At 54.8% G+C, this 20823-nt stretch overlaps 1 protein-coding gene across 1 annotated transcript in view; it reads right to left on the bottom strand.

Moving 5' to 3' along the window:
* Window positions 1-20823, bottom strand: part of KSR2 (kinase suppressor of ras 2) — a 268843-nt gene that overhangs the window by 48228 nt on the left and 199792 nt on the right. Inside the window, exons 6-9 of the mRNA XM_045843859.1 lie at window positions 19578-19647; window positions 18061-18144; window positions 8381-8446; window positions 5321-5447 (exon numbers count right to left, since the gene is read on the bottom strand). Coding sequence (XP_045699815.1) covers window positions 5321-5447; window positions 8381-8446; window positions 18061-18144; window positions 19578-19647 — 347 coding nt within the window. The remainder of the gene's footprint in view (window positions 1-5320; window positions 5448-8380; window positions 8447-18060; window positions 18145-19577; window positions 19648-20823) is intronic.

Raw genomic sequence — 20823 nt, 5'->3', positions numbered from 1 at the left:
GGCGCGGAATGGATTCTCCCTCAGGGTCCCCAGGAGGACCCGGCCCTGCCACCACCCAGATGTCAGGCTTCTGGCCTTCAGAACTGGGGGGAATGAATGTCTGTTGTTTCAGCTCCCCGGTCTGTGGTCATTTGTCACCGCGGCTCCAGGGAACGAACATAAGCGGGATGTGGAGCAGCCGTGTGCCAGGCACAGTGCGGTCCTTCAGTGCATGTGTGCTAGACGAGGGGAAAAGAAAGAAACAGATGAAAGGAGGAGAGCTGGAGAGAGGGACGGAGGAAGAAGGTCCAGCTCCTCCTGCTAGACTGTGTCTTACTCTCTTGGAATCTGCAGAAATTGGCACAGAAACAAAAACTAAGAGGCAGCTAATAAATGTCACATGAATGAATGAATGAGTAAGAAAGGAGAGGAAAGGAGAGGAAAGACAGAAGAAGGGAAGGGGAGAAGGAGGAACCGTCTTTACGGAGAAAGGAATTATCTCCGCCTCCTAGAGGGCAGGGATCGCGTCATCCTCATTGTGCGGCCCAGCGCTGACGTGAGCACACAGAACCATCGGAAGACAGAGCCGCAGGTGGTGCCCACTCTCGCCGGCAGGATCACTGCGCCAGGAGGGAAAACTCCTTCTTCAGGTCGGACCCAGACCTGCGTCCCAGAGGGACGGGCGCTGGAGGTTGTGCCCCTCGGAGGGCCACTCAGACCACCACACACTGCGGGGGAGGGGGGGGTGTGATGGTGTAGGTCCCCTCTCGGAGCGCAGCTAAGAAGTGGGCACACCCTTCAGGGAGGATCCAGTCTGAGCCCTTCATCCTGTCAATGAGGCCACCGAGGCTCAGAGAGGAGGAGTGACTTGTTGGAGTCATACGGGGAGTCGGTGGCCCAGGTCCCAACCTTTAGCCCAGAAACAGAATCGCAAGGTTGTGCCAATGAATGAGAAACTCACGTCCGACTCTCAGACTCACTCCCAAACATGTTCGTCTCCCCCGTCTGCCCTTCACCCATGTGTGCGACAATTTAGACAAGGTGCCGCCACTAACGGCCTCTCCCGGGGGCTCTCCCTCGGGAAACGGTCCCCACCCTCCAACCCCACCGGCTCTGGTGAATGGGCAGTCCTAAACAACTATACTGGTGTTGTGACCGCCATAGCCCGCTCCTAACACAGGACCACAGGTCGGGACACAATGGCAGCTGGCCTCTGACCTCCGACCTGGAACGAAAATAGGAGCTGGGCCAACAAGAAGAACAGCGGAAAGCATTTCGGAACAAAGGTGAAGAGGAGCCCCAACGGGCCAGAACCCAAACAAGCTGAGGCCGTGGGGACCGGGAACAGAATGGCGGCAGAAGCAACGACAAGAGAAAAGAGGAGAACAGAGGCTGAGGAAGCCGGTCATCCATGAAGACCAGAGCAGACTCCAGAAACGGCAGCCGAGTCTCAGGCCTGATGAGGACCAGAGCGGTGATTCACGGTCCGGCTGCAGGTCTAAGGGGCTGGCCTGCCGCAAGACTGTCCTCTGTGTCTAGTTTCACGAGGCCCAGCTCCTGACACGTGATTTCCCTTTCTCTTCTTGCTCCGTGGCCCCTGACAACAGAAAACTCGTTTTGCTGAGCTAGCCTAGGTGGGCCTCTGGTGCTTACAACCAGCCGAAAAGAGCAAGCCAACACGCAGCCAGCTTCACATAGCTCGTTGCAGCAGGAAGATCCTCAGCCTTGGGCGCCAATGCAGATGGAGTTTTGACGCCTGATGTGGAAGCACAAGTGTTGTAGCCTGGTCTCCCAAGGAGCCGGCAGATGCTGCTGCTGCTGCTGCTGCTGCTGCTGCTTTTCCCTCCTCCGCCAGCTCCCCCCGCTCCTCCATCTCCTTCTTCTGCATCTCCTTCATCCTCCTCCATCCTCCATCTCCTCCATGTCGTCCTCCCCCCCATACCCTCCATCTCCTCCATCTCCTCCTACTCCATCCCCTTCTCCATCTCTCCCTCCTCCATCTCCTCCATCTCCTGTATCTCCACTTCTACCCCCCCTCCATCATCTCCTCCACCTCTTCCTCCTCCAACGTCCTCCTCCTCTTCCTTCTCCTTTATTCCCTTTCCTCCTCCTTCCTCTTCCTCCTCCTTCCTCTTCTTTCTTCCTATTATGTGTCCTTCTGCTCCACTTCACCTCCACCTCCCTCTTCCCCTTTCTCTTCCTCCTCTTCTTCTTCCTCCTCCATCCTTTCTTCTCCCTAATCCTCCTCCTGTTCCTCTTCCTCATCCTCTGTCATCTTCATCATCAAGCTGCTGCCATGCCCTGAGTATCCAGCGTTGGACTGCCTTCTCTACACACACGGCTGTGTCCAACCCCTTCTACAACCCCGATAATAGTATCTCCTATGATACTTCTCATTTTACAAAGGGGAAAAACCGAGGCAGGGCGATCTTGCTCCAATCGCAGAGTAAGTGAAGGAACAGAGTCTCAAGCCTTTGACCCCAAAATGCACACTGTAACCATTATGCTGGGTGGAAAAGCTGGACTTCTGTGAACCCGGACTGACTGAGCTGGACAGGAGAGGAAACAGACAGCAGTGAAAAGGAAATCTTCAGGCCAAATTGGCACGGAAATCTATTGCACTAACCACATCACTGCCTGACAAAAAGAATCTGTGTGAGGCCAATGAGAAGGGGAAGAAAGGGAAAACAACCCAGCCCTATGACAGATGCCGTCCACCTTCATGTCAAAGCCACTTTCCAAACAGAGGCTAATTTATTTCTCTTATCAAATTCTCCAGCTGGCAGACAAGCAGAACAATGTCGCGGTCATTGATCTATCTGACCCGTGTTCCTGTCCCATCTGACACCAAGAGACTCCTTGTGCCTGTAAAGCTAGAGACTGAGGTTTTGAGATGGCTCTGAGCGCCTCGTCCCCAAAACGTCAAGAAGGAAAGGATGGGTTACAGTCACATACGACGACTTCCAAGGAGTCTTGCCATGCAAGCCCCCTCATCCCTTCTGGAGATGGGGGTCCCCTCTCCTAGACACCTACATCTTTTGCAAATAACAAAGGAAAAATGGACCCATCCTGAAATTTAGATTGGAAGCCCGAAGATTTCAGCTGACGATAACAGATAGAATTTCCTGGGTGCTTACCATGTGCCGAGAAACTGCACTACGTTCTTTTCATGTTGATTACTTCATTCACCCCCACAACAGCCCTCTGCAGTGGGTGCTTTTATTATCCACCACAGGCATTTTACAACATGGCACAAATTCCTTGGACTCTTCCCATCAACAGGATGGGGTGGAGACGTAGATCCCATCTACGTCTCCGCCGCTTGAATCTGAGTGAACTATGACTGCTTCCATCAGTAGGATGCAGCAGAACTGTTGCCGCCAGCCTTGGCTCGTGCAAGCCAAGACAACCAACGCATGGAAGTATACTGCCAGGTTATAAAAGCCTATGCAGCTTCCCCCTTGTTTGCTGAAACAGTCCCTCTTCAAATCCTGAGCTGCCATGTAAGAAGCCCAACTACGCCTAGGTAGCCATATTGTGAGGAAGTCCAAGCCACAAGGCAAGTCCCCACGTAGGTGCTCCTGCTGAGTTACTACAAAGCCCAGGCTGTGCCTCATCCCAGCCCAGGCGCCAGACTAGGGAGTGAAGGAGCCTCTAGATCAGGGACCGGCACACTCTTCCCTGAGATGACCGGATAGTGCATACATTAGGCTTTGTGAGCCATGTGGTCTCTGTTGGAACTACTCAATTCTGCCTTTGCAGCACAAAAACCACCACAGACAATAAAAGTGTGGCTTGTTCCAGTACAACTTGATTCACAAAAACAGGTCAGGTGGTAAACTGGATTTGGCCTGTAAGCCACAGTGGCCAATCTCTGTTCTAGATAAATCCAGCTCCCTACTGTGAGTTTTGCCATGTTGAGTCCTTGGACGTGATGAAGCAGAGGCAGACAATCTCCACTGCACTATTTCTTAATCCCTGCCCCACAGGCTCCCTGAGAATGATCGAAGGGTTGTGGTCGTACACCACTACGTCTGAGGTGCTTTGTCTGTGCAGCAGTGTGTACCTGGAACATACCCATTTTACATACAGTAAACTGAGGCTCTGGGAGATTCAGTTACGTGCCCAGAGTCTCACAGCTGGGAAGTGGGGGAAGCCAAGGCTGGCTGCTAGGTCTGCCTGATTTGAGAGGCCGAGCTCTCCACTGCTAAGGGAAGGCCTCAGGACCCAGACGGTGAGTGACTGAGATCCAGGAGCAGAAACGGCAGGTGGCCGCACGAGGGCGAGAGAACCTGTGGGCTTCGGTGGGGAGGTCCGGAAGGGAGGTCAGAGATGGAGGAGGGACCAAACTGTGCGCTGCCCGGCGGGCTGCGGGAAGGAGCTTGATCTGCTTTCTAAATGCACTAGAAAGCCCCTGGAAGGTTTTTAAGCAGAGGTGACACGATTTAAATGACATTCATTCAGAATCATTCTGGCTGGTGTGTGGAGAATAGACTGGGGAGGGGGCCATGACCTCTCTAGCCTTATGCAGAGAAGTGAGGCTGTGCCTTGCCAGTGAGAAGTCACGATGCTCACCTGGGTCCCGAACACAGGTGGGTGACCTCTCATGCACCGGGGCTGACTCACGCAATATTTATTCATCTTCGATACCATGCGTGAAGGCATTATGGGGCATGAGAAGTCACCTGTTGGCATGTACAGCTTCTATCTCCTACTGTGGGGCTGGAAGCATCCCTGGGGTAGCTTTGGTGCGGTCGGACCAACAGCCCGAACAAAGGATGTGGAAATCACACTGGAAGCATCCAGGCCACATTGGTAGGAAGCAGCACGGAGAGGCCCACGTCTGGGAATCAGCTGGACGTCAAACAAAGTGACTACGGCTCAGAGCTCAGAGGCCCACACGTGCCCGTCCACCCAGTCTCCAGCAGGAGCTCAGAAACAGATCCCCGTCCCTCCGTGGTTTGATTCAACAGATGTGCCAGAAAGCCCAGGACCATCTGCAAAGCTAATCCCGGCAGATGGCAAAACATCTCAGAGCAAAGAGTGCAGGGTCTGCACCATGAAGTAACTTGTCTCAGGCTCTCCTGCCATCCCCTCTCAGCACGCTCATTCATCCTCATTTCCGTGCGCCCGCTCCAAACTAAATTAGGCAGGTCCCTGGCACACGCGCCTACCTCGATGGCTGCATGCCTTCCAAGCTCGACTCAACACCAGCCACACAGAATGAGGGGAGCCCGGGTGGGCTGGGAGGGGAAGGCCACGCTCCCAGACCAGTGCGCCGAGTCCCGCTCCCTCCCTCCCTCCCTCCTGCGGCCACAGCCCCCGCGTGGACGGGCCTCACCTTGTTGATTTTGTTGGTTTTGGGGAGCGTCTGACTGATGTGCAGGTCCGAGTACCGGGGCGGCTTTCGCAGGGGGTTGTTGATGTCACACGGGACCGACTCCGTCCGGACTAACCTTGCTGGGTCCGTAGGGGCAAAAACAGCAATTTGGGAGTTTAAGTATCACTTGGGTTTTAGACGGTTGTTCCAGAATAACAGGGTTCGGATCCCACCTCGAAGGCCCACCCGCACTGGAAGGCTGCAAGGAAATCCACTAAAAACGACAGTCGTCTTGTCACAGGAGTGACACTGGGAGTTCTCCAGGGTGGTTTTTGTTTTTCTGTACTGTCAGTATACGACCTGACTGTGACAAATTTAATAATAAAACTGAAGCTATCCGCTTGTTTGTTTTCAACGCCATAACTGTTCCACGTAGGTGCTCACTTCAGAGCGGAACCTCCTCTGAAATGCGAGTGTTCCTGGCTTCTCCGGTCTGTAACCAGGGGACAGGCTCACCGTGGCTGCCTGTCCCTGCCCCGTCTAACCTTCCTGGTAGGATCACCTTTCATCACCTGTGGGATTTCTCGGGTTTGAGCTGCCTGTCGCACATCAAAACACGTTTGTCCTAATCAAGGCCACCGTGGGTCCCTGAAGCAAAGGCTCAGCATTCCTGGCCATCCTCTCTGCATCACCCTAACGCCACACAAAGATCTGGGCACACAGCTAATGCTAAATAAATACCTACCATTCCAAGCCACACCATCCAAGCCCCCTCCCTATTTCCCCTCTGTTATTTCTACCACCTACAGGAGCCATGGGGAGGGACAAAAATGAGAAGCTCAAATTCAAGTTCGATGGCTGGTAGTGTTTCTCATCAGCTTCTGTTTTGTGTGTGTATGTGTGTATATGTGTGTTTTTGCAGGGGTGGGTGAGAGTGTTGGTGGAAAAGTTGAAGCTTTGGACTGACCCAGGGATTTAATTTCCCTGCTTAGCCAGAGCTGCCATCACCATAGAAACAGACTGTGTTTCCAACTTCCTGCTAACCATGGGGTGGGGGCAGCCGACATCTGGTGGACTTCTGGAAAGTTCCGTTTGCTGCGCACACACAGAGGGCGCATGGCTGCCAAGGTGGGTGGGAGGGAGCCCTTCGTCAGATGTCAGCCTCTGACAGTGGGTCACCCTCCAGCCGGCTGGTCCGGTCTCCACGGAGGAGACGAGTGCCAGCGGCACCCACGACGGACAGGAACTAGGAGGGAGGCGATTTCCCCGACAAAGCTGACCCGCGATAGCAGGTCAAGAGCAAGAGCATTCGGGTTGGAAACAGCCCCGATGAGTGTGTGCCTGCCATTGTTCAAGGAAGAGACAGTCCTTAAGTGGGGCCGTGAGGTGAGGCAGAGCAGGAGGGGAGAGATGGTTTTCCCTTCACTTGCAATTCCCTCTCCTCGCGGCACTAAGCAAAGCGAAGATCATCAAAATCCGACGGCCCGTTGGCTTCGGGACACACCTCAGCACTTTCGGCAGCCGCCTGCCTCCTCCTTTAGCTCTCCCTTGGGTTCATTCTAGAGCAGGGTAATTCCCCTGAGCAGGCACGGGCCAGGGCCGGGGGGGCTGGGCCGGGGGGAGGGAGAGGAGGAGGAGGAGCTCAAGTCTCTGGTTAGCAAGTTGCTACCCCACAAGTTGGAGGCTTAGCTTCATCCAACCTACAGATGGGGGGAGGGGGGCAGTGGCAGAGAGGAGGCCAGCAAGAATTTTTAAACTTTTCACAAGTTGCTAACGTTTTAACATAAGCATATGGCACATAAAACCAGTCTGGCTTTCCTCTGAAGCGTGAGACATCTCGCGGCGCAGGGCCCCACGGCTGCTGGCGCGGCCAGCCCGCCTCGCCAGCACCGGGGCTCGCTCTCCACTTCCCTGGGCCCCTCTGGCCAGATTCTCGCACTCAGGGTCCTGGCCGGGCCCCGGAAGGCATCTGAGCTGGCAACTCCTACTCGAGAGCAGCCCCTTCGCAACCTCAGCCTGCACAGGAATTAGCTGCGGACCCCGACGAAATGCAGATTCTGATCTGGGAGGTCAGGGACGGGGCACCATGCTCCCCGGTGATTCCGGGGTGTCACTGGGCCTTCGAACAGTGAGGGCTGGCCCAGCGATGTCCAGTAGAACTTTCTGAGGTGACTGAAGTGTTCGTTACCTGAACTATGAAATACGGTAGCCATGGGAGGCTACCTGAGCCCTTGAAGTGTGGCTGGTATGGCCAAGGAATTCAATTTCTATCTTTATTTCAGTTCAATCTGAATTTAAATAGATGTGGCCAGTAGCTACCGTACTGGACAGCAGAGACCTAGAGCATCCCCAGTGGGTGCACTGCAGTGTGGATTATGGAGTCTGGGGTAACACTCCACAGGGCAAGAATCAGGGACAACTGTTTTGAAAGCTGGAATGCAAGACTTTTTCTCAAGGAGGTGCCGAGCCTTTGGCAGGCAGAGAAAAGTCTTTCTTTCTAGTCTTTCCTTCCATCTAAACTGGTCTTGCTTTTGTGCAGTAGGCCGCTGGCAGTGGCGCTCCCAAAAGGTAGCCGTTACCTCCCAGCCTGGACAGTGTGGCTCAGGCACTCCCAGGGCACCAGCAGACAGAACACAGATGGCCCGAACCAACAGGTCCAAGCCAGACCCCGCCCCACGCCTGCTTCCGCAGGGTCAGCTGGCTGAGCGTGAAGAGCACGTGCTGGACACTCAGCCGCACTCTTTCCAGCGGGAAGGAAAAGCAACAGGATTGAGGGGAAGAGAGGAGAATGGAAATTGGGAGAGGAGACACAAAAAGAGAAAAAAGATTTAGGGAGCAGGAAATGAATCTGGGAGCTAAAGTATCAGAGAGTCAAATTATAGGGGCAAGAAACAGGGAGAGCAGAGGTGAGGGGTGGACTGAGGAAACAGGTATCAAGAAGGGAGTCAGAGGGAGAGAAATGAGATGGGCAAGCAGCAGGGGGTTAGAAGGTATCCAGAATCAGCCTGGATGGACGGCTGGCTAGCTCAGATGGCCCCCACCCCACCCCGATCTAGGATAGCAAGTGTTAAATACTTACCTCCTCGGTGGATGATAAGGAGATGACAGGGTGGGGCTTCTTTGGTGCATTTGTTGTGGCACTTTAACCTGAGAGAAAGAGAAGGAAAGATTCATGGATGGTTGGATGGATGCATGGTTGCATGGATGGATGGATGCGTGGACAGATAGAAGGTTGCATGGGTGAATGGATGGATGGATGGATGGATGGATGGATGGATGGGTGGATGGATGGGTGGGTGGGTGGATGGATGGACGGATGGATGGGTGGATGGATGGATGGGTAATAGATGAATGGATGGGTGGATGTTTAGATGGGTGGGTGGATGGACGGGTGGGTGGATGGATGGGTAATGGCGAATGGATGGATGGGTGGTGGATGGATGGATGTTTAGATGGATGGATGGGTGATGGATGGATGATGGATAGATGGACGGATGTACAGATGAACAGATGGATGAATGAATGGGTAGATGGATGGATGCATAGAACAAAAGAAGAGTCAACTTTTTGAATACTTTTGACAATCCAATACAGAGTCACTTTCAGCCATGACAGTCCTGTCAACTACTATGTCAAGTGCTATAAACTGTGTGGCATCAAAATCCTGATGAAAAGCTCTGCTGAACTTAAAATTAGACTTACTTTCATTAATTCATTTGTTCATTCATTCATTCATTCGTTTGTTCATTCCAAACATTTCATTGGGCTTACCATGCCCCAGGCCCTGGGCCATAAAATGCACAGGCAGATGCAGCCACTATGTGTAAAGGGGAGGGATAATAAACAGGTAAGTGCAGACGTGCTAAGATCACACACAAAAATAATACAGGAAAACAGACTGGACAGTGGAAGAAGAAGGGCTTCCAACAGGTGCAAAAGGTTCAGGGCAAGATCAAGTCTGCTCGGTTCAGGGGTCAAAAGTTAAAGGTCAGTGAGGCTGAAGTGAAGAAAACAAAAGTAACGAAACCCTGAGGCAGGGGAGGTGGCGCGAGGCAGGGGAGGTGGCACGAGGCAGGGGAGGTGGCACGAGCCCCCAGTGGCCCGACAGGGAGTCTGTACTGGGCTCTACAGCACTGAGAAGCCACCGGAGGCTTGGACAACTGTGACTCAGTCAGAAGGATGTTCGGGAAACCCTGAGTTGGGACGCTGCTGATACCACGTAACAGTCGAACCAAGAAGTTTCTGCACTTTGTTCCTTTGAAATAGCTGGACTCTATCCTGGAAGCTTCCAGAAGGAAACCATTCCTTTCCACCACCCCCACCTACCAGCGTTCCCCCGCGAGCCCAGCTGGAAGGTGGCGTGCAGATGTGAAGAAGCCCGCGTGCTGTGGAGGCAGCCCCACGGAGCAGGGGCAGTGCAGTGTAACCTGTGGACCGCACCCGAACCAGGACGTGACTCGAGGGACCACCAGTCACCTCGGCCCGTTTCCTGCCCCCGGCGTTTCCCCTCGTTGTTTTTCCTTGCAGTGATGAATACCTGAGTCCTCTCTCTCTCTTGGGCGGGACAGCTCAGGGGTGTGTCAGGTGGGACTAGGCCCCTGTGGCCCACAGCTGGTCTGCAAGGCACCTGGGCCGCCTGCCTTTGCTTCCCCGCCTCACTCCCCTGCTGGTGAGGGCTGGGATCTTCCCCCCAATAAACCAACCACCTGCCCTTGAACCCATCTCAAGGTCTGTCACGGGAAGCCAGCTAAGACATGGTGGTTATCACAGGAGGTTCTGAACACCCCTGTGGTCTGTCCCACAAACCACGCACCCAGCTGAGCCCGCTGCTCACTGTCCCCAGCACGTCTCTTTAGCCCACGGTCCTTACAGAATCGGGCTCCCGGGCGCTCTGGTCCACAAGGAGGCAAAAGGGGAGCTGCAGAGCCCCAGCCGACGGCCCAGACAAACGTCTGCACCAGACACCGCCCGAGAAGCACCGCGACCTAGGATGGCAGCTGTGGGCAACTGCCAGGCCCAGGGAAAGGTGCACGTGGATCCAGAAGGGGCGAGAAGCCTGGGCCTCAGCATCGAGCCAACCTGAGCTTGTCTCACGGTTCTGCCCGTCTCAGACCCTGGCGACATCCGTCTGCCTCGCTGGGGTCCGGGTTCCTCACCCAGACAGTGACGAGGATCTCCTGAGAAAGTCTCAGGTCAGTACCCACGTGGGCAGCCAACAGGCCCACATGCCCGCGTGCAGGGCCGAAACATGCTGGGGGCCAGGGAACGCCAGGCGGGCCACGTGCAGCCTGGAAACTTGGAAAGAATTTATTTAAAACTTTCATTGAAAATGGTTTTCTTTTTTTTTTTTTAACGTTCAAGACTAATAGGATAAGCTTCAGTTATTGAGAAAAGTTGCTTACACAGAGCATCTCAACCCCCAAAGGAGCTGCTGGCTAAATGAGACATGTTCTCCGTCTGAAAATTAAATATGTGAATTCATGCGGAGGGCAGGACCCGGGCCTTCCCCGTTTCCGTGGCCCCTCTCCTCGGAGCCTGGCCTGGACGGGTGCATTCCATGCTGAATGAATGTCGGAGAGACGGGGGCGAGAGGAGGAAAGAAGAAAAAGGAAGGACAGGCAGATGGAGAAACCTGTCAAACGCTACTGAAGTAGCAGCATTAAGAGTCTCGATCAAAATCTGTTTGGGAAAAATGATGACTGTTTCTTATAAATCATATCCCTTGAAGTTTGGGAAATGCAAGTAAGTCCCTCTCTGCATTCCCGTCTCCTCGCCCTCCCCGCCCCGGAGTGGCATCGCCCCTGGTTGCTCTTTCTTGCAGTGACCGAAAGGTCTCCTTCCCCGCTGGGCATGCAGAGGGGCGGCAGGGAAGGCACGCATGGCGCAGAGTCTCACCGTGAGGCTGGATTCTCATTCCGAGAGTGAGGGAAGACCAGTGAGGGGGTCTTAAACGGGAGGGTGGAGGCTGGATGAGCCTTTTGGAAACGGCCCTCTGGCAAGGGCAGACACTGACCATTGAAAGGGCAGCCTTCCCCTCTCCGTCTTCCGTACGCCTCACCTCGGTTTCCCTTCCCCAGGCCCCTGCGTGAAGCGCACTCGTTAAGACTTCTTGCAACATCAGTAAACCGAAGCATCGCCCCTTCTCCTTGGGGCGTGCTCCATCGAACAGCTCAGCCCAGCAGTTCTGCTCCCCCGGGGTCTCAGATCCAAGCCAAATGCTTCTGGAAACGCCGCCGTAGGTTCTCAGTGAAGGGTATCCGAACACCCCTCCCCTCCCTGCTGACAGCTCAGTGGGGTCGAACTCTCTGGCCTACGACATGTACAGAGAAAAGCCCAGTAACAGAAATGAGGAAGGTGTTGAGTACAAAATACATGAATCAGACCGCAGGCTCCGGCGGCATGATGGAAAATAGTTGGGAAACCCCCAGCACCGTTCTCCCCGCAGGAGGACACTGCACGGAACCTGGACAGTCATTAGCTGTTGGGGACGCCCCTCCGACCCGCCTCACCCCCCGACTTCCCCGAGAGAGGGGAGTGACCGCGGACTCGTCTTGGCACCCAGGACCGCAGGTGTGTACCGGAACACAAAGGCCGATTTCTCCTCTTTCGGGTCAAGAAAGGCCGGTGGGAGAGGACGGCAGGCCGGAGGAGGGATGAGAAAAAGGCTAATGGCTCAGGCCCAGGGCCAGGCTGAGAGCAGAGTCTCACATTCTGTTCAAGGAGAAGCAGAGTAGGGGGCCTGGCATTTGTTCTGGTTATTATGTTCAAGGAGAAGCAGAGAAGGGGCTGGCATTTGTTCTGGTTATTACGTTCAAGGAAGTAGAGTAGGGGGGCTGGCATTTGTTGCTGCCCTACTGTGTGGCTGGCCCTTTGCTCATGTCAAGTGGTCAGCAGTCCAGGATCTTGAATCGGAGGGATGGTAAGTTTGAAGAGCAAATCCACCCACTGTGAGAATCTGGGTCAGCTATTTACTCCTGAAGGTCTCTGTTTCCTCGTCTGTAAAATGGGGATAATAACAGATCCTACCACCCATGGCTGTTGCAAGGATTAAATGAGATCACGCCTGAAGAGTGTTTAGCAGAATGTCTGGCACTTCGTAAGTCAGTTCTTAATGCAGGATATCATCACCATCGTCACCGTCATCACCATCACCATCACCACCATCATCATCATCACCAACATCACCACCATCACTACCACCATCACCACCACCATCACCACCACCACCAACACCATCATCACCATCATCACATTCAACCCCACCTCAGTCCCCAGTAAAGTTACAATCATCCCTCACACACACCTGTAATCAGACCCGTACTTTTTCTTACAAGAGATAAAAATGCATGTCAGGGTCCATTAATTCCCATTATGATTATTGCACAAACTGAACTGTTTCTATTAACGGAAAAGTAAGTTCAGGCTTCAAGCTGGTGATCTCTGAAATGCATGATCATAATTATATCCTGCCAATATCCTGCCCGTTGTACAAATTCCCGAAGCTTCCGGGAGACTTCGCAGCAGCTGCAACATCAGGCTTATCGCTCCCCTAGTTTCTCAAGGGCTGGGAAGAGTATGCGCCCAGTGGCTCAAACCAACCACGGCTTGTTTCACGCTTTTATGTCTTTGTCACAGACAAAACATTGTATTTGATGCAAGAGCACAGGCCGGGGGACAGAGGGCAAGAAGGGAAGCAAAGAGCACACGAAATCCAAGTGAAAAGATCCATTAACAGAGCAAAACTGAATAAGGAATCCATGACTCATTTAGACAAAAATCAGTGAGGTGACCGCTTACAGGAAGAGAAAGAAACACAAGCATTTCCAGCCAGGCTACTGCAGGCAGGAGGAAAGGGGACGTGAATAAAGTGCATTAAAATGCCACTAAAATAAACAAAAAATCTTCTGCTGGTTAACCCTGGCTTCCAAACACCACTCTTTACCTTTCTAGGAAAGCTCATTGGTCTAGGAAAGCTCATTGGTCTAGGAAAGCTCATGGGTCTACAACTGCTGACCTAACCAGAATAACCCGAACCAAAGCATGGTCTGCCGAAGGGGACCACGGGGTGGCTGCGACAGGCAGAGGGGATGGTTAAAATGCTACATCTCCATCGGTGGTTTCCGAAGACACCCCCTCCCTCTCACCCTCCAGCCTGAGCAGAAGAAAAGCCCCTTGGTTCCAGCTCCTGTTTTCTGGAGGGCCAGCTGCCAATCACTGCCCTGAGCTCTCCTGCAAGAAACGCAGACAGGGGTGGAGAGGTTGCAGGGAGCCAGCCCTCGGCCCTGCACAAGCCTGTGGAAGGCCCCGAGAGGCAGGAAAGATGCAGATAACCCCTGGCTGAGGGCTGGGAAACCCATCAGCATCTCCCTGCAAAAGCACACTTCAGCCAGCTGAGTCCACAGTTATCAGGCCATTCTCGGATTGTGCTGACACCCGACCACTTAGAACGAAACTCCATTCCGCGCTCATGAACCCATTAGATGAAAACGCCTCAATTTAGATAACTGCAAATTGCTTTCTGAGTATAATTTCCTATTAGTTCATTAATCTCTCTATTCAGAACGCCAACGAGACAAGCTGATGATAATTCCGGAGGAAGTGGGCCTGAAACCGAGGCAGGAGCAAAGGGGTTTCGACATTCAGAAGGATCCTGGCTTCCTGGGGGGGGGAGGGGTACCCCTAAATTAATTCATAAAGTTAGGAACTGTACTCACTGTCGTTTATTAAGGTCGGCCACGCACGAGGCTGAGCCTTTTACCTTATCTCACCGATTTTAAAAAGTAACCTAGCGAGGTAATATGTAATGAATCGATGTTATCTACTAACTAGACGTTGTATAAGGAATGTCTAGTTATTTTCCTCCTTCTACAGTGGGGGCAAGGAAGGCTCCGCAGCGGCTACGTGCCAGCCCGCGGCAGAGTCAGGGTCCGCATGCAGGTGCGTGTGCCCGGCCTCCAGCATGGGCCCTGGTCGTTCCGTCTCTTTTTGGTCCCCACACGAACATTCGCCAGTGGGTTTACCGTGAGGAACAAGACCCTGCAAGGGCTGTCACAGCCCGAGAGCCTGGAAAGCAAGCAGTGAAGACCGAGCACACACTGTAAGAAAGGAAAAAAATAACCTCTCACACAAAATGAAGTTTGGTTTTGTCCAACAATTATGTTTACATAGTAGTTGTTCTCAGATGTGGTGCCCAGACCACCCGGGAACTTGTCAGAAACTCTAATTCTTGGGACCCCACCCCCACCCCCGAACTGCTGCATCAGAAACTCCGCGGCTGAGTCCAGTCTCCATGTCTTAACAGAACCCCCAGGGGCGTCTAATGCACACTCAGGTCTGAGACCCTTTATCCAGAGGAAAGAGAAGGAGCTCTCGGGGGAGTCTGGGGGCCAACCGAGCACTGCTCCTCAAACGCTAGTGCGCTCGAGAATCACCAGGAGAGTCTCAGAAGTCAGACTCCCGCGCGGCAGGTCTGGGGCGGGGCCCGGGACTCTGCATTTCTAGCCAGTTCCCAGGTGAGGCTGCTGCTGCCGGCCCAGCGGCCAGACACGGAGCAGCAAGGGTCTGATCCGATCCTCGTCCCCCGGGGAGTCTCTGGCAGTGCCAGGACCAGGGTCACTCTAGGTTTCAAACAAAAACACAGCTCATTGCCTTCAGGGCAGGTTCAAATCCAAGTCTCTGGGAAGTACTTTGGGGAAACAGGCAAGGACCTGCCCCACAAACTACTGTTTTCCCCAAGTCCCCACTTCGGTGTGAGACCTTCCCCGAGCACTTCCATGAAAACTGCAGCCCCTCCCCTGGCCCTCCCTGTCTCCCTTTTCCGCTTTGTTCTTCTGCTTTCAGGGGTGTCCAACCCGCGGCCCAGTGTGGCCCAGAGATGCCCAAAGTTTGGGCAACTCTGCTTAGGACTGAAGTATCATCTGAACAGATGACCTACTTGAATAATTTACTTTCTGTACTGCCTGCGCCCGCCCTTCCATCCCACCAGCTCGTGAATTCCACGGGGGCAGAGAACTTGTCTGTTTTATCCACTGTTGCTTCTCCTGTGCCCAGGACAGTGCCTGGTGCACGGGAGGTGCTCAATAAACATTAGGGAAGTAAAAAAACAAATAGTCCCGCCCATTTTTTCTAAGCAGCTGCCTCCCTAGTCTCGGTGACGCCTCTCTGAAATCCCACCTGTCGCTGTCCCCTACGTGTGCACTCTGGCTTCACCGAAACCCGTTCCTCTGCAGCTGTGTCCTCCCCAAACCCCCTGACAACGGGGCCCGTGCACCTCCTGTTTCTGTCCCCCACCCAAGCCTTCTATCTGCCCGTCAGTGCGTCCAAAATGTTTCAACCTTTGAAAACAAACAGAAATGACCATCTAGCCTCTCTGCTCTTCACACAAAAGCTGCTGGATCTTATTCACAGAAGAGTAAGTTCGCATTTCAGCTGGTGAGGTCTGCAGCGCGTGCTCACTGTGGCGGCCTGGAGAAAGCTCTGATGCCCGCGGTGGTTACGTGGGTGTAAGGTCAGAGCCCCCGACGCACGCCGGAGCTCTGCAGCTGTGACAGGCTCTGCCTCCACCGCTGCGGCAGTGTTCCCAAGGGCCGGGCAGCTCGGTGTTGACTGCCCCATCCAGGCACGGCTGGGTTCGCATTCTGCTGCTTCTACACTGGCAGCCACTTATATTTGCATGAGGTGGAGGGGGGAAGGAAGTCCTGTGATAAAACGTTGTCACCCGGGGGCAAGCACATTGCATCGACTGCTTCCAAAGGTCCTATGGCAGTGCTCACATCACGCCCACTTTACAGATAAGGAAGCTGAGCTCCCAGACGACCAGCGTCTTGCTCAAGCACACACACAGGAAGTTCAGCAATGCAGCTGGGACTCGAACTCGGTTCTGGCTGCTTCCAAAGCCTGGGCCCCTTGTAGCCAGCCCTCTCCACCAGATGCCCACACCTGCCCCAGCCCTTCCCCCAGCCCTTGGCAGGGTCTGGGCCTCTGCTCGTTACTTCTGGAACAGAGAGCAGAAGCAAAGGCCACCTCGGAGTTCTGTATCTAGCGCTGAAAATTAAAGCGGCTTAGGAAGCGTTCAGCCTTGCTGCCTCCTGGCTGCGTCCCTGTCACCTAATTACCTGACTTCAAAGCCTCCCCTCCGCAGGTGCGAGGCTGTGAGAGCTGCGTTTCCCCCACAGAACACGGTGTGACTGTACTCGGATGAGAGGGGCCGGGAGCAGCTGGCGTTCAGGGGAAATCAGCCTGCCCCTTGGACCTGGGGGCCGGGCCCCGTGCCTCTGGGCGTCAGAAAGCCCAGGGCTGCCATCCTGGGGGCTCACCTGAGAGCCTGGGTTTTTGGAGGACCAAGGTGGGGACGCAGGCCTCCAAACACCAATGTCTGGTAGTGACTGCCCTGTGCACCCCCCGCCCCTCACATCCACGGAACTGAAGCCTCCCTCCGCACTGGAGGAATTAATCCCCCCGACAAGGGAAGGGAGCCCTCGGCCCCACCTTCACCACTCAGGTGAGGCCTTCTGGCCGGGGGCTAGAATGGGTCCCTGCCCCCGCGGCTTACCCCCCTCCCTCACAGGGCCTGGATGGGGGTGGGAGGGGGGCTTGAGAGTCCCCAGCCTGGGCTGGACAAGGCTACAGGGGGGAGGTGTCCTGCCACCTTTTACACTAAGTGGCTCCTACCAGCAAACAGATGTGTGCTCACTTGTAACTCTTAGATACACTGGCACGTCCCTGGCCACATCTCAGTAATTGGGCCGGAGCAGGTATTAAGACCCTTTACGGAAGGCGAGAGGGAGGCCAGGCAGAAGGCACCGGCAGCCTCCAACGGAGGACAGGACGCTGAGTCTGCCGCCGGGCCGTGTCCCTGGGTGCTGCACCGCCGCGTCGGGCAGGTCTGACGATCATTCCTCTCTCGCGGGTGAAAATACCAGGAAGGGAAATGTGAGGCGACTTGCCCAAGATCCTACCGCTGGAAGGCAACGCGAGGACCCACGTTGGGGACCCGAGCTTTCCTACAGCCGCCCTCCCTCCCACCGGCCGTGACCTGGAACGTGCGCGTGGAAGTGGGGCAGGCGGCAGGGAGAATTCGAGGCCAATGGGAAGCCACCGAAAAGACAGGCATCAGGGACCAGGGTTCAAGTTCTGACTGCCGCTTCCCGGCCGCGTGACCTCAGGCGGGCGCCGTATCCTCGGCCCAGACTCAGCTTTCACATCCACAAAATGGGGAGGATCATAACACCCGCTCAGGGGAGAAAAAATAGAGGAGGAAAAGGCTTCACAAAGAGTAACGCAGGGACTGGCAAGCTACAGTCAAGAGGCTCAAGTCAGCCCCCAGAATACTGATGTACATGAGGTTTCACGGGGATACATAAGAGTGCCACGCCCACTCGGGTACTGTCTCCAGCTGCTCTGAGCTACCTGGCAGAGCTGGGTAGTTGTAACAGAGACGCCATGGCCAGCAAAGCCCAGAATATTTACTGTCTGGCCAGCTCAAGAGAAAGGCGGCCAACCCCTGGTCCGAGGGGCTATGAAAATGCAGGGCGGCACCACGCCCCAGCCGACCATCCATCAGCCCAGGGTCTCATTCAGATCCGCTCCCCCTGAGCCCTTCCCCAAGTACAGGGGTTCCTTTAAGATCTGTTTCCGAAAAACAACGCAAGCCACTCTCCCCAAGGTCGAGAAACTCAACCCCCATAAATTCACTCAGAGCCCAGGAGCACTCCTGCTGGCATCAGGCACAGCGAGAAGGGCTTCCAGGTACAGCCACTTACTTGCAATTTTTACACTTGAGGCCAAAAAGCATCCCTTTCCCACAGACTGTGCACGTCTGAGACATCCAGTACTTGGTGGAAAACCTGTGGAAAAGAGACAGGAAGTGTTCAAGGGCAAGGCGATGGCAACTGACCCGTCTCCAGAAGCACGAACCACTTAAAGGGTCAGCACACGGGCCCTGGATTCCAGTCCCGCTTCTTCCAAGACATGTGACTTAATGAATTTGAGGCTTAAACCACTGGACCCTCAGTGTTCCCACCTGTGAAGTGGGGATAATAACAGTTTTGACCTCATAGATTGCAGGGAGTTTCAAACAGGGTCATGAATGTCAGGGACTTTACACAGCTCCTCGCATCTAGTAATGCCCAATGAATCAAGCTGGGACTATACTATTACCCAATCATTCCTCACAGTCACTCATTTGTTCACCAAATATTGCCTGCTGTCCTACTATGTGCCAGGTTCAGTTCTGGGACAGAGCGATGGATGGAGCTAGAACTGTCCTTGGAGCCTCCAAAGCAAGGTGGGGCCTCCCAGGAGGGAAAGCCATTTCCCATCACGGCTAGTCATGCCACCTGGGAAGCTTCAAGAAGGGGCCACCCCCCCCCCCATCCATAAGCGGAAACTACAAACTCTAGCAGCAGAATCCCCTAAAATGAAAGCCTTCTCCGAGCATCAGCTCCCCTCCCCGCCGGCCACCACCACTTGCTGCAGCCAAGGCAGTTTGGAGGAGGCCTCCGATGTAGGATATCCAGTTGCCGGGTGGGTGGTGGGGGCTCCTTTCTTCTCCAAGAGATGCCAGAGACGTGGCCAATCCAGAGGTGGAGGTGAGCCAGGGGTGGAGCAAAAACAGGGGGAGGAGCTGAGCCAGCAGCCAGGGGAGGCGCTGAGCCAGGGGCAGAGCGTGAAAAGGAAACAAAAAACAGGCCCGCCTCGGATGCCTTCCGCCTTCCTCTCTGCAGCTCACTGCCGGACCACTGATGTGTCTGTCACACATTTCTCACTACTTCCTACACCGCTATCTCGTTTGAGACTTAATAACTGCCCTGTCAACACACTTCCTTCAAGAACTGTTGATGAGATGCCTTTCCGGGACAGCGCGCTCATTGCCGCCTCACCCGGGCTCCGTGGCCCCCCGCAGGCCTAATCTCTGCAGAACCCTCGTGGTCTGTGAACTGTCTAGCCCTCCGCCAGCCCGGGAGCTCCCCACAGGCACAGGCCTTCCATCTCGCTCTGTGCTGCAGCCGTGGCACGGAAACCCTCTACAAAGGTGAGTGGGGGAAGATCCACGAATGGGCGAATCAGTCCCTCAGCCCGGTGCCGGAGGCCTTGGTGCAAAGAAAACCCTCAGCAGCAGTGTCCAAAGAACACAAATGCCGAGGCCAAGGAGACCCATCACTTAGCCCCCTGGGGCCTCAGTTTGCCTATCTGTCAAATGGACATGAGCACACCCGCCCAGCTTCCCCCCGCCACAGGGCCAGAGTCCCAGCCCCAGTGCACGCAGGAATCTGCCTACCTGTGCTTGATGGAGTTGCCAAGGTCTCTGCGAGGGATCTGCGGGGACCAGCGCGGCACTGACAGCGTGTCTGTGCAGAGAGAAGAGAGAGGAGAGCCTGTTACACGGAGGGCCGGCGGCTGGCATGGGCTCCCGCTAAACCCCGGGAGGAAGAGGAGGCCTGCGGGCCCCGGGGAGGACGACGGCCACATCGCCCGTTAACCCAAAGCCAAGCGGAGCCCTGGTTTTTCAGCTTGTGTTCTCTCAACCCACACGAGGCTCCCTGCCCAGGGCAGCCGGAGAGCGCCTCGGAGGAAGCTGGCTGTGCAGAGAAGGCGACGAAGTATCACTTCCACGCACAGAGTGCTTGGTGGGTGCCAGGCACGGCCCCGGGGCTCACAGGCCTCAGCTCACCACGTGGTCGGAACACTCCCAAGGGCAGCGGCTGTCCGCATCCCCACACTGAAGGCGAGGAAACTGAGGCTTGGAAAGAGGAAGTCCTTTGCTCAAGGTTGGACGCCTCGGAGGCCACATGGCAGCTGTGCATCCAGGCCCGAGGGACTGGACAGCACATGGCCTCGGAGGCCGAGGTCTCGTGTGGTGGACCGCAGACGCCGGCCACGCGAGTGCCACCTTCCTCATTGTGGCCATAGTGCTGTACGACCCATAAAATGACCTGTGTACTATCTTCAGTTGACTCTTTTTGTTTGTTTAAATACATTTTAAGAGTAAACTCCATATAGAAAACTGATATAATGGTATACATTGTAAGTAATCATTTGAAACATGCCCAACCATGTGCCACCTAAACTCGTGCTAGAATAAAGGAACAGACTCATGAACGGGTGGATGGATGGATGGATCAGTGGATTGGTGGGTGAGTGGGTGGATAGGTGGGTGGATGGACAAATGAGTAGATAGGTGGGGAAAATGGGTAGTGGGTGGATGAATTGCTAGGTGGGTGGGTGGGTGGGTGGATGGATGGATTGATGGGAATGAAGAAGACACATTACATCACACAGACTTCAGGCTGGATTCCTGTCCCCATCTGGTCTTTTCTTCTGTGCCTCAGGCTAAATGCCAGTGGCTTCTGCCATCACTCTACCACGGGCTGAGGGCTGGGACGTTTTCCATAGGCCCTGAGCACCAGCCCCCGCCTTCCCCCCACTCCCCGGCTCCTCACAGGCCACGGAGGCCCCGAGGGGTGCGAAACGACAGCAGGAATGAACTGGTGCCGCCTGTGAAGTCTCCGCCAGCCCGGGAGAGA

The sequence above is a fragment of the Phyllostomus hastatus genome, unplaced genomic scaffold, assembly GCF_019186645.2.
Source record: "Phyllostomus hastatus isolate PE091 unplaced genomic scaffold, TTU_PhHast_1.1 phas_contig_1162, whole genome shotgun sequence".
NCBI classification, from domain to species: Eukaryota; Metazoa; Chordata; class Mammalia; order Chiroptera; family Phyllostomidae; genus Phyllostomus; species Phyllostomus hastatus.
This window is presented reverse-complemented; position numbering and strand designations above follow the sequence as displayed.